Source organism: Gopherus evgoodei, chromosome 9, assembly GCF_007399415.2.
Source record: "Gopherus evgoodei ecotype Sinaloan lineage chromosome 9, rGopEvg1_v1.p, whole genome shotgun sequence".
Lineage (NCBI taxonomy): Eukaryota > Metazoa > Chordata > Testudines > Testudinidae > Gopherus > Gopherus evgoodei.
Window position 1 is genome coordinate 88,985,655 of NC_044330.1, and position 13,494 is coordinate 88,999,148.

General features: G+C 37.8%; 1 protein-coding gene across 7 annotated transcripts in view; it reads right to left on the reverse strand.

Moving 5' to 3' along the window:
* ATRX (ATRX chromatin remodeler) overlaps positions 1-13,494 on the reverse strand; it is a 146,602-nt gene that overhangs the window by 43,016 nt on the left and 90,092 nt on the right. For all 7 annotated transcript variants that reach the window (XM_030575146.1, XM_030575149.1, XM_030575148.1 and 4 more), the window contains 5 exons: positions 13,218-13,335; positions 8,350-8,480; positions 7,935-8,023; positions 7,562-7,734; positions 260-413 (listed from right to left, as the gene is read on the reverse strand). In XM_030575146.1, the coding sequence (XP_030431006.1) occupies positions 260-413; positions 7,562-7,734; positions 7,935-8,023; positions 8,350-8,480; positions 13,218-13,335 (665 nt within the window). The remainder of the gene's footprint in view (positions 1-259; positions 414-7,561; positions 7,735-7,934; positions 8,024-8,349; positions 8,481-13,217; positions 13,336-13,494) is intronic.

The following is a 13,494-nucleotide window of genomic DNA, read 5'->3' on the forward strand; positions in this document are numbered from 1 at the left end:
TATTGTTTTGCTTTACTTCTCTTCCTTCACCCTGATCGTGATCTTTAAAACAGAGTGAATGTCTTTCGTGGAGTACAGGACAAGCATGGAACGCTCTTCTGATAAAAATAAGTTAAACACACACATCTCTAACGCAAACTGAGCTACAGCACTGAGCTCAAAATAAGCATTAACAAAGGGTAGACAATAAAGAATGCTAAGGCAGAATAGTATATTTAAAAAATTTCCACAAATCTATATATTATTCAACATGACTTACACTTTATCTCCAAGCTCCTCTGCCATGCGAAGAATTTCAAACAGAAGCACCATTTTTCCAGAATGTTCCAATACTTCAGCATCTGCATCGGTGACAAAATCTTTGTACCAGTCTGGAGCTGGGCTGCCTGGGTTGGAAGAGGATGTGGCTTTACCTGTAGAACAAAAATACTAATAAGCTAAAAAGAATCTCCTTAAAATGAAGGCATGAGACTTTTCCTAAAATGTAAATGTTTAAAAACTTCTTAAGATTTTAAAGATTTTAAGAGACTTTTAAAAATTGGCATCTTAAGAGTTTTTAAAGTGACGCTAGTTTTTAAAAAGGGCTCCAGAGGTGATTCCAGCAACAACAGGCCAGTAAGTCTGACTTCAGTACCGGGCAAACTGATTGAAAATATAGTAAAGAACAAAACTGTCTGACACATAGAGGAACATAATTTATTGGAGGAAGAGTCAACATGGTTTTTGTAAAGGGAAATCATGCCTCACTAATCTACTAGAATTCTTTGAGGGGGTTAACAAGCATCTGGACAAAGGGGATCCAGTGGATATAGTGTACTTAGATTTTCAGAAAGCCTTCGACAAGGTCCCTCATCAAAGGTTCTTGAGCAAAATAAACTGTCATGGGATAAGAGGGAAGGTCCTCCCATGAACTGGTAACTGGTTAAAAGACAGGAAACAAAGGGAAGAAATAAAATGGAGAGGTAAATAGTGGTAGCCCCCAGTCCAATTCAACACATTCATAAATGAGCTGGAAAAAAGGTGAAAACAGTGAGGGAGCAAAATTTGCAGATGATACAGAATTGCTCAAGATAGTTAAGTTCCAGGCAGACTGTGAAGAGCTACATAAGGATCTCAAAAAACTGGGTGACTGGGCAACAAAATGGCAGATGAAATTCAATGTTGATAAATGCAAAGTAGTGCACATTGGAAAACATAATTCCAACTATATGTATAAAACGACGGGGTCTAAATTGGCTGTTACCCACTCAAGAAAGATCTTGGAGTCATTGTGGCTAGTGCTCTGAAAACATCCACAACGTGCAGCAGCAGTCAAAAATGCGAACAGAATGATGGGAATCACTAAGGATAAGATAGACAGAAAATATATTTCCTCTATATAAATCCATGGTACACCCACATCTTCAATACTGTATGCAAATATGATTGCCCCATCTCAAAAAAGATATGCTGGAATTGGAAAAGGTTCAGAAAAGGGCAACAAAAATTATTAGGGGTATGGAACGGCTGCCTTATGAGGAGAGATAAATAAGACTGACTTTTCAGTTTAGAAAAGAGACGACTGGGGTCGGGGGGGATATGACAGAGGTCTATAAAATCATGACTGGTGTGGTGAAAGTAAAAAAGAAAGTGTTCTTTACTTCTTCTCATAACACAAGAACTAGGGGTCACCAAATGAAATTAATAGGCAGCAGGTTTAAAACAAACAAAAGGAAGTATTTCTTCACACAATGCACAGTCAACCTGCAGAACTCCTTGCCAGAGGATGTTGTGAAGGCCAAGACTATAATAGGATTTTCTTTTTTCTTCAAAAAAGTAGTAGATAAGTTCATGGAGGATAGGTCCATCAATGGCAATTAGCCAGGATGGACAGGGATGGTGTCCCCAGCCTCTGTTTGCCAGAGGCTGGGAATGGGCGATGGGATGGATCACTTGGTGATTACCTGTTCTGTTCAATCCCTCGGGGGCACCTGGCATTGGCCACTGCTGGAAGGCAGGATACTGGGCTAGATGGACGTTTGGTATGACCCAGTATGGCCATTCTTATGTTGTAAGATCTAGAATGCTAATTCCTTCAAAAAGGTTCTGCCAGTTAGTAGTATGGCATTAAAGAGACTAGTCTGTTATCCTCAGACGGACACTAGCTACCACACACTTTTTCTGTGTTATGTACTGCTTTAACTCATAGTCCTGTCACCTGCCATTTTCCTAAAGTAGCATTCAACTTCTTCACCCACAACTAATACTTGCTTCCTAAAACTCAATCACAGATTTTACAAGAATGATATAACTGCTTTTAAAATACTGATCTTAAATCCCAAGCAAATATATATCTACAAACCCTAGAAAGAACACTGTACTTGGGCCTTGGGGTTATCTAGTCCATCCAACCAGAGCTATGCAGGATTCCTCCCAACAATACATTTTCTTGCATTTGGGGGGAGGGGGGAGAATAGTTTTAACTTAGCTCAATGATGAGACTTAAAAAAAAAAATTCTTTGCAAAAGGCACAATATACAGGGCAGTAATATCAAAACTCGAGTTTGGAATTTATTTCTTTTGCAACAGTTAACATCAAGTACAAAACACAATTATTTTTTTAAACGCATTGGTGTCATCCATATTTGCCTAGAAAAGGGATTCTAATATTTAGTTGTCTAACAAAGCAAAAGGAGGAGACAATTTTTATACAATTATTAAAAATCCATACTGAGGTAATACTCAGAGGCCTTCATCAGGAAAGATCCTTTGCACTAGGCACTGTACAAGTACATTCAGAGTCTCTCTCCAAAGTGTTTACATTTTGTTTTGGAACATAAATGTCTTCCTAATTCAACTCTACACAAGGTTATTGACTTGAGATCATAAATACTTGTCTAATCTGCTATTTACATAAAATGTTGAGTTAACTTGCCACTTCTATACCTTAATAAACTGACTTCAGTCAAACTTTGAGCAAGTGATGATACTTTACATCTGAGTCACTCTTCCTAAAAATGTAGAAGATTAAAAGGGGTAAATCTGACAAGCTAGAGAGAATTAGGAAAGTCTGTATCTCACTGTATTTCTGTGCCAAAATAACTGCATACCCAACAAAACAAGCAACATTTGTTTAGTTCTAGATTTGCCATTCAACACCTGGTTGTGAACCATTTGAAATACAGCATGCTCTCCTTCCAGGGTATCAGTATTCTCGCTCTCTGTTGTGAAAGACTGTTGAATTCAAATATACATGAAGACTTATTTGCAACCTCATCATTTGATCCTGAAATGTAGACAGGAATCGGGAGCTGACTTTACTTTTGTTACCTAAATTCTTCTTACGGTGCTGTATGTTTCTGCCTTTAATCTTCTTTGCTTTAGTGTGATAAATATTGATTTATTAGAATTATACTACAAACCTTTCACTTAAAAACTTTGATCTTGCTGAAGTATTTACTTATACAGAATATTTTTCTCCTATTATCTTGATACTAATTCAAAACATTCAACTTTTAAGACCACATATAGCAAATTATCTGAAAGGTAACTTCATCATGACAGAACAGTCATCCTCAACATTTCTGCAAATACCTCCTTCAGTGCAGAGGAAGAAATTAACCTGCAAAAGAACTCTCATTTGAAAATTTCTTTGCACATATTTTTTTAAGCATACTTTTAAATAAATGCTGAATTCTGTCCATAATGTAGGTTGGTATGGCTGCGTTTAAGTCATGTTAGTGACATTGTTTGGTGTTAATACCTGACACAATGCAGCATGTAAAGGATGCAGACTGTGCATGTCTCACCTATAAATTTCCGGTTTTGAAAGTATGTATGTATCACACAAAACATTTAGTTGTACTGCTGCTATATGAATTTTCTTTAAAAAGTTAAACAGACTGTGAAATCAGCATAAGTGTATGAAAGAGCCAATGTATATATCAGGGGTGGGTAAACTTTTTGGCCCGAGGGCCACATTGGGGAATAGAAATTTTATGGCGGGCCATGAATGCTCACAAAATTGGGGTGGCGGTGCAGGCTGGGGCTGAGGAGTTTGGGGTGTAGGAGAGTGCTTTGGGCTGGGACCGAGGAGTTCGGAGGGCAGGACGGGGTCAGGGCTGGGGCAGGGATGTGGGAAGGGATGCAGGTTCCAGCTGGGGGTGCAGGCTCTGGGATGAGGATGAGAGATTTGGAGAGCGGGAGGGGAATCAGGCTCTCAGCAGCGTTTACCTCAAGCATGGTGTGGCCCCTGACCCTGCGCCCAACAGAGGGACAAACAAAAAGGGGAGTACAAAGAAACTATGAGACAATATTGGTCAGCATGCTAGACAGTGGTTTCAACACAGCAGCAGCCTAACCATCATTAAGCATTTTGTACCCATGACAAAGGAGTGTTTAAGGAGGGTTTTGAAGGAGTATGATGAAGTAGGTGTTGAGAAAGTCTACAGGGAGGTCCTCCCAAGCATGGGAGGATGTGCAAAATGCCCTTGTCTGAAAATTTAACAAGTGGGTGATGGAGGCTGGAAGCATGGGCTGACTGAAAGCAGGAGTTGACATCTCAATAGTGAATGAGTAAGGATAGGTAGGGTGAGGATAGACTGTGAAGAGCCTTTAAAAGAGAGGACAAGTAGCTTATGTTTGATGCAAAAGCATAAGGAGAGCTAGAGGAGGAATGCAAAGATGGGGGGCATGGTCAAAGTGATGGGCAAGGAAAAGTATCTTTACAATAGCATTTTGAATGGATATATATGAGAAGGGCAAGACTACATTCATCACTGCCACAGAAAAGAACGTTGCAGAAATCAAGATGCGAGACATCCATCTCCGAGAGAGGCGGAGATTTTAGTTTGGACAGAAGGAGGCAGATCTGGAGTAAAGGTAGATCTAGGGCCACGTCCACACTACAGAGTAAAATCGAAATTAATAAAATCGATTTTATAAAACAGATTTTATAAAATCGATTTTACGCGTCCACACTAGGGCACATTACTTCGGTGGTGTGTGTCCATGGTCCCAGGCTACCATCGATTTCCGGAGCGGTGCACTCTGGGTAGCTCAGTAAAAGAATGGGACCAATAACTTCGATTTCCATCCACACTAACCCTAAATCGATATAGTAATATCGATTTTAGGGTTACTCCTCTCGTTGAGCAGGAGTACAGAAATCGATTTTAAGACTCCTTAAAATCGATTTAAAGTGCCTTGTAGTGTGGACGTGTACAGCGTTAAATCGATTTAACGCTGTTTAAATCGATTTAACGCTGTAGTGTGGACCAGGCCTAGGAGAAATAAGGTGTACAGGGAGAAGCGAAGGCAAACAAGGAATACTACAAAAAATTGGAAGGGGGTTGGGGGCGAGGAGAATTCTCCAAAGGACATACTGAAGTATTGTGAAAGTAGAATGAATTATATAGTAAGAATAGAAAGGATTAAAGAAATGTTGTCTGTACCTTTAAGCAAAATTGTTGGAATGTTGCAACCAGGTGTCAGGAATACAGACATTAACATAGAACAATTGCACCGTTTAAGGGCAATTGGTGAAGCATTAGCCTTAGATCGATAACAGTTAGTAAGGAAATAGGATATGCATGCTGTGCCTCAGGTGAATTTTACTGTTTTGATTTCTTTGTCCCTTTGTCTAATTCCTGCTCTTTTATCTGTATAAATAAGACTGTTTGGACCTTGCATGGCCACTCACATATTCTGAATGTTATTGGCGGAGCGCTGTGCTAATAAACAGAGTGGTCTGACAAATTGTGAGTCCTGATTCTAACTTTGACAGTATCAAATCAGAGAAGGAGGAGAACTATGAAAGGTCAGTGTCATGGAAGCCAAGGGAAGATAAGATTTTAAGAAGAACATGGTCAACAGTGTCAAAATCAGCTCACAGTTCAAGGAGGACAAGGATGGAGTATTAGTTCAGCACTTCGGCTAGAAAAAGGTCATTAGACAGACTTTGGTAAGAGTGGTTTCAGTGGAATGCAAGGGTCAGAAGATAGACTGGAGAAGAACCCCAGTCACTGGCTGTAGACAGCACATTCAAGAAATCAGAGATGAAAGGAAGAAGGGAGAGGGGGCAGTAGCTGGAGAGGCAAAGGGATCAAAGGTGTGTTTAAGATGAGAGAAACTGAAGTACGCTTTAATTGTGAGGGGAAAAAAAACAGGAGAGTCAGAGTATTGGAGAAGAGTAAGGAAATGGATGAGAACATGGGTAGGTGAGCAGGAGATGGGAGGGCATGGGGTCACTGGGGAATTTGAGAAGGACAGTAGACGAGAAACTTCTGTGTCTTTGAGAGAGGAGGAGGAGAGAACTATAGGAAGAGAAGAGAAGTCAAGCCTAGCAGAGGAAGGTCACATTGTATTTTATCAACTTTTTCTTGGAAGAAATCAGGAAGATCCTGTGTGGGAAGAGAAGTGGAGACAGGAAAGAAAGGCAGCCTTCATCCCTTATGTTACTGAATCCCATCCTTTCAGACAAGACCTGGGACACAATCCAAGATCCACCAATAAATCCAGATGAGTCAAATGCCAGTGAATGAGCCACTTAGTTCAAAATGATACCTGTATGTGCAAGGGGACAAGCCTATAATTATTTGTGCGATGGGATCATATCTATTCCCATCTTAATCTCATTCCAGAATTTGCACACAGGAGACACACTCACAGCAGTCTACAGTGCAGGTAGACCTTTTATATCTGAAGCAAGATGGAAACAGGGCAAAGCCTCCTCAAACTCACACTGTACCAAGCATCCATTTTAAAACTATGTATATGAAGTTAGATGAGGTCATGGATAGTAGAACCTTTAGTATTACCCACTAACACTGGAGTGATTTGTGATTAGTAAGAAATGGTATGACAGATTATCTCCTTTTTATTATTATAAATTAATGCTGGCAATATATTCCTATATATATTATCTATATATAAAAGATTCACTTACAAATGATTCCCATCACTCAGCAGAAACAGAAAACAAGATTATTTAAAAACTATTTGAAAGTGAAGTTTACAGATGTATGCAGGATGAACAACAATCTCAAAACAGCCACCTTATTCTAGCCCAATCAGCCATCTGCTAGCTCAACATTCAAATAAAATTCCAGATGCATCAATGAATTATGTAGAATATTGTTGTCATTAATCTTTCTGTTCAGATTTCCTCAGAGATCCCATTTAGAAGAGGTGAAAAGTATCACATTTCTCTATCATCCAGCAGCACTGTTCACCTCTGAATTCTACTCTGAATCGACCTTCAGTTTTACAAGAATGGGCATTTTGCTCAAAAATAAAAGAAAAACACAATTATTTGTTAGTTGCTCTGTCACAACACAAACGCACCTTAGGCTGATTTGCCCTTTGTTTTCTAAAAGATATATCATTACAAGTGTATCTATATTAGGGTTTGTTTGGGGGGAGGGGAATTGGTGGGGAGAATGGCTTTATTGAACTGAGGACTCATCAGTTGTAACCAGGCATAGTATAACCATGGACTGCACTAATTCCCAGCCTTGTCAAGATCACCTTTCTTCAAAATGATGCAGCATCACATCCTGGTTTACTTGTGCACTACACTCACCTTCATCTGACTTTACAGCCAATGGAGGGTTGTTTGCAAGTTCCTCTATATTTCCTTCTCCACCCCCACGAGATCTTGAATTCCAGACTTTAATCACTTCAACATCATTATCACTTCCACTTTCACTTGAGCTACTCTCTTTCTTTGTTTTTTTCCCCTTGGATTTTTTTTTCCTAAAAACATAACATTGTACGTTCACTATTTAAAAATCTGCGGGTGAGAGATCCAACAGCTGTAACAGTAAAAAAAAAACAAAGCAAAAAACAACCCCCCCCAATTATTGCTTAAATTTTCATTACTTTCAAAGAAAAGAAATTAATCGAACAGAATTTAAGTTAAGCATGTATGTTTCACACAGAAAAGGTCAATTTACTTAGCATAATCATCAGAGCTTAAACTCATTGAAGTTTCATCTGAATCTGAAGCTATGAACTCATCCAAACTGTCTTCATCAAAGTAGCCCTGAAAAACAAAATTAATATTCTTAAAACACAGATTTTATTAAGTACCATCATCTGGACTGAAGCCTCAATTAAACATCTGTTTATTCTTCATTTAAACAAATGAAGAGTTAGTGAGAGATCAACATTTCAAAATGTTTTAATGACGACAAAATTTCCAAGAAAAAAGAAATTCTTGCCATAATTAAAAGAGCCAGCAAAATCACTGTGCCCCACTGCAACAGAAATTTCCATTAATTTGTCAAAAATCTACCTAACATTTGTCATGTCTTATCTGGAAAGTTTTCAATAGAGGCAGAAGTATGTATTTTGATATATCTAATTTACCTTATTTTCTTTACTAATATAGTCCAGCTGCAAACACCAAGGGTGAGTCCAGATTCTGCTTAACATCTGGAAGTCCTGGAAGAGCTTAGCTCCAGCTTTGCCTCTTCCACCTTCACTGCCACTACCTACACCTGACAATAAAGTTCAGATTATAGAATGAAAGCTTGAAGTAAGTTTGCCATATACTGTTCCCCCTTTGAACAACACATTTGTTTAGTATGAGTGTTCTCTCCAGGTGCATATCTCACATTGTAATTTCTCTTTTGAAGAGTTCAAATTACCTAGTTACAGGATTTTTTCCTAGTTAAAATGGTCAAAATTAGATTTCCATCTTTTTCTTGATAATGGAGTTACATAATAACATTTTTACAAAGGAGTGAATTCTTTCTTCAATGAGAATTCATATAAATCCCAGTGAAGGGGCACTCATGTTTATTCAACTTTGTAAAAGCAATTATTCATAAAACCGAAGATTAATATAAATGTTATGATTTTTTAAAGTTTCAATTAATTCAGATCATTTTCCTTGCATATTTTGTAACTTTAACTGTGTGAATCTAAAACAGCCAGAAGGTGTAAATACCTTGTCTAATTTCATTGACCAAGCTGAATTTGCTGCAAAAAGTGAACAGCATTTGCGGTGAATGACTGGATTAATTTTTTTTTTAATTTTTAATAGCGTAAAGCAGAGGTGTCCAACCTATGGCCCACCAGAGCATTTCATAAGGCCTGCAGCCTGCTTCAACACAATATAGTAACAGATGATTCATTAGTGTTTTGTTATCAGGTTTACATCATTTTATGTGTTCTATGCTGTTTTTTTTCCTGTTTTCTATAATGCTGATACATGCTTTATGCACTGGATTTCTTTATTTGTTTTTAAATAGACAATACCATACATAGAAACAATCTAAATACATACAAAACAATCTGTTGGCTCACACGTTTGTGCTTAGGCTTACATGGCCCACCTGTGTAATAAGGTTGGGCACTACTGGCCTAAACGGTTGACAAAGAAACACTATCAACTTGAAGTTTTTGAAACTGACTTATTTGTACAGTGAAGCCTGTTTAAACAAAACTGGAAAAATCATATATTTTCTGAATCACAAAAATAAATGCCTGTGGGTGAACCAGGCTCAAAAACTTGTTCAAGAATTTCAGTCAACAGGCTATAGAATAAGACTGTAGTAAAATGAAAGCATAAGGGAAAGTATGATAGCAAGCTGCTTTTTGCCACATTATAGAGAGTTACTCTATAGTTAGCTCCACATAATAATTACTCCTTTATGTTCCTAATAAAATGTAAAAATAACACTGTGGTAGCTGGGATGGCTCTCACTGATTTGGAAGGGTCCCTACAAAAGCACAAAGTTCAGATGTCCTAACTCTATGTTACAGAAACAGAGAAGAGACTATCTCCCCTAAAATCTGTCATGCAATTAACAAAATTATTACAGATGATATATAATATTTTCTACATTAATGGAAAGTAGAAAAACTATTTTCAGATTTGGAGTAAAAACTAACTTTCTAAGATTTTGTATTTTAGTGGCAACTTGTACTACATCTGAAAGTACTTCAACAAAACACTGAACTTTTTACTTTATTTGTATTTGCAGGCAAAAAGAAATTTCTTCTACTGGAACTTCACCCTCAGTAGAAGGATTCATTTTTCAGATATTTAACTAATACAAATCAAAAGGTACTTTACTTAGTTGAAACTGCTGGAATAGCAAATGCAGAGAGTGGTACTTAATTTAGGGACCAGTCAAATGGCTTAGACGATAGCAAAATGGATGGATTTTAGCAAATGTCAGCAGACAAACAAACATGTATAAGAAGCCAGCAAAAGTTTTGAAGACATCGCAAAATTACTTCTATTGCTTTGATAGAAAATAGTTGTTATAAGGAAGCAGGGTGTTTTCACCTACTGACCTATTTTGATTAAACTTACAGCTGACTTATTTTTAAGCACATGTTAACTTTAGAAGGATATGCATTTGGAATGTTGTAGTAACAGAAAACAAATATATTTTCATTCAGTGCATTTATATAGGTGACAGCCAATACAGAATAGAGGTTTCAGAGTGGTAGCCGTGTTAGTCTGGATTGGCAAAAACAACAAGGAGTCCTTGTGGCACCTTAGAGTCTAACCAATTTATTTTGGCATAAGCTTTCGTGGGCTAAAACCCACTTAATCAGATGCATGGAATGAAAAATACAGTAGGCTGTATATAAATATTAAAGCACATGAAAAGATGGGAGTTGCCTTATCAAGTGGGGATCAGTGCTAGCGAGGCCAATTCAATTAAGGTGGAACTGGCCTATTCTCAACATTTGACAAGAAGGGGTGAATATCAGAGGGAAAATTCCTTTTGTAGTGCTAACGAGGCCAATGCGTTCAAGGTGAACATTCCCAACAGTTTACAAGGTGTGAGTATCAGCAGAGGGAAAATTCCTTTTTGTAGTGACCCATCCCCTCCCAGTTTTTATTCAGGCCTAATTTGATGATGTCCAGTTTGCAAATTCATTCCAGTTCTGCAGTTTCTCATTGAAGTCTGTTTTTGAAGGTTTTTTTTGTTGAAGAATTGCCCCTTTTAAGTCTGTTATTGAGTGTCCAGGGAGACTGAAGTGTTCTCCTACTGGTTTTTGAATGTTACAATTCCTTATGTCTGATTTGTGTCCATTTATTCTTCTGTACACCAACTGTCCAGTTTGGCCAATGTAAATGGCAGAGGGGCATTGCATTGGTAGATGTGCAGGTGAACGAGCTCCTGAGGGTGTGGCTGACGTGGTTAGGTCCTATGATGTGTCCCTTGAATAGATATGCAGACAGAGTTCGCACCGGGGTTTGTTGCAGGGATTGGTGCTTGGATTAGTGTTTTTGTTGTGTGGTGTGTAGTTGCTGATGAGTATTTGCTTCAGGTTGGGGGGCTGTCTGTAAGCGAGGACTGGCCTGTTTTCCAAAGTCTGTGAGAGTGAGGGATCTCCTTCAGGATAGGTTGTAGATCCTTGATGATGCTGACCCCCCACTTGGTAAGGCAACTCCCATCTTTTCATGTGCTGTAATACATATACTGTTTACTGTATTTTTCACTTCATGCATCTGATGAAGTGGGTTTTAGCCCACGAAAGCTTATGCCCAAATAAATTTGTTAATACAGAATAGACTAAGTTATAGGGTTGGTTAGCGATGAGCTCTACAAGACTACTAAAACACTGTGTGTGTTCTGCTTTGAAACACACTCATGTAGATGGGTTGGTTTTTTTTTTTAAATAAAGGTTTTATTCCTTATTTAAAAAAACAAATTGAAAAATAGCTTTTGGTTATTAGACCTGCAATTTTTATAAATGAAATTACCAACACTGGTCCCTGATGACTATTTAGATTAGCATCTTAACTGAAATAAAGGAAACAGCCCACACAAAGTTTGAAAAAGAAAACCTAGCTGGCAATTTAGCTAGGACACCACAAACTACACCCAACTATAATCCAAGCAATATCATATCCAAGTTGAATGTCTGCTGTAAATCACAGTTTGATAGAAAATGCAATTAATCTTTTATCATTCTTTTCTTGTATTAAACTTGGGAGGGTAACTGCAACAGCAAAAAAAAATCATGAACAGTCACTGCAGCAGGTATATACAATCAATTTAACCTGTGCCATATACTTCAGCCTGTACAATGCTAAAAAGATTAAGTTAGTACATTTGCATGATGGACTAATTTAGTATCAGTTCTAAAAAGCAAATGTATGCTAGATTATTCATTAGATAAAATATTACTATCATCATCATGACCTCACGTATTCTGCAACTACAGAATTTAATATGAAGGATATTTCATCATCATAGAATAAATTAGCATTGCTAGAGAGTTTAGGGATTGTTGCTGTAGAACTTTAGAGCTGCTGCTGTGGAATTTGGTCCAGTTATGTCACATAAGGCCTTTGGTAGCTTTTCTTGGGTTACCATTATTGATGGTAAATACAACACTATCACTTTAAAAGTGCTGCTGACACTTGCAGGTCTTGCAAGATGCTGAACTGCAAGACCCAAGAAAACCACCACCGTTTTAGAGTCAAGAGCACAGCAGTTCACAGCATTTGAACATGTCTTTGCTCAAGCTGTAAGATTTTTTAAATTCAACAAGTCTGCGTACAGCCTTGCTGCTTCTAAAATACTAAAGGAGTTAAAAATTAGAAAGGCAGACTGATCCTGAGACATCACGGAAATCTGATGACAAACAAAGTCTTTTCACTACCAGACCAGTGGGATGTGGAATGAGACAGAGGGGGGAACTCCATATCATGTTTGCAAATGAATAACTTGAAAGATTAACAAGTTCTGCCCCAGAACAAAGGCACGCTGAAAGATTCTGAAAGACATCTGTGTCACTGCATTTCAATTCTGAGTTGCCCTCGTGCCAATCTTTGTGGTAGCCGGCACAATGTAGGGGACAAACCAGGTCTAGGATGCGATCAAATCAACTAATTTCCTCTGGAAACAAATGCGGTTTAGATGTAAAAGACTTGTGTAATAATCCAAAGTTCATAAGAAATAACGTGTTTGCTTAAAGAGTAACAGCAATTAGTCCACATAATGTATGAATTACTTAAATTATATTTTTGGGGAGGAAGAGAAAGGAAAGGAGGAAGAAAAAGGAAAGGAGTAATGAACCACAAACCAGAAATGTAAGTATTCGTATTCTTCAATAAATATTTAGTTATATGTAACCATTAGAGCCAAAGTGGACTTCTACAGCAAACCAAAAGGGACCATTTGTAGCATGTTATGAAAAAATGGAAAAAACTGATTAAATGATGATTAATCACATTACTTAAGTGTACTTTAGTTACCTACCTGTCAAGTGATCCAAGTAGTACTGATACAGCTTACACTGAATAGATGTCATTCTAACTGCTAGAACATATTCATATTTTGGTGGCAGGAACTTTGTTAATGCTGTGTAATCTTTCCTCTGTAATTTTACAAAAGGATGTTAGTTAAACAGATAAGTGTGTATAAAGCAAGTGGATTCTTACTCCGAGTTTAATAACCTTTGGCACCTTAAAAGACAAAATGTACCACACAAGCCACCTCTAGGATGTTTTCGAACCACAGAGAAAAAACTACAAAA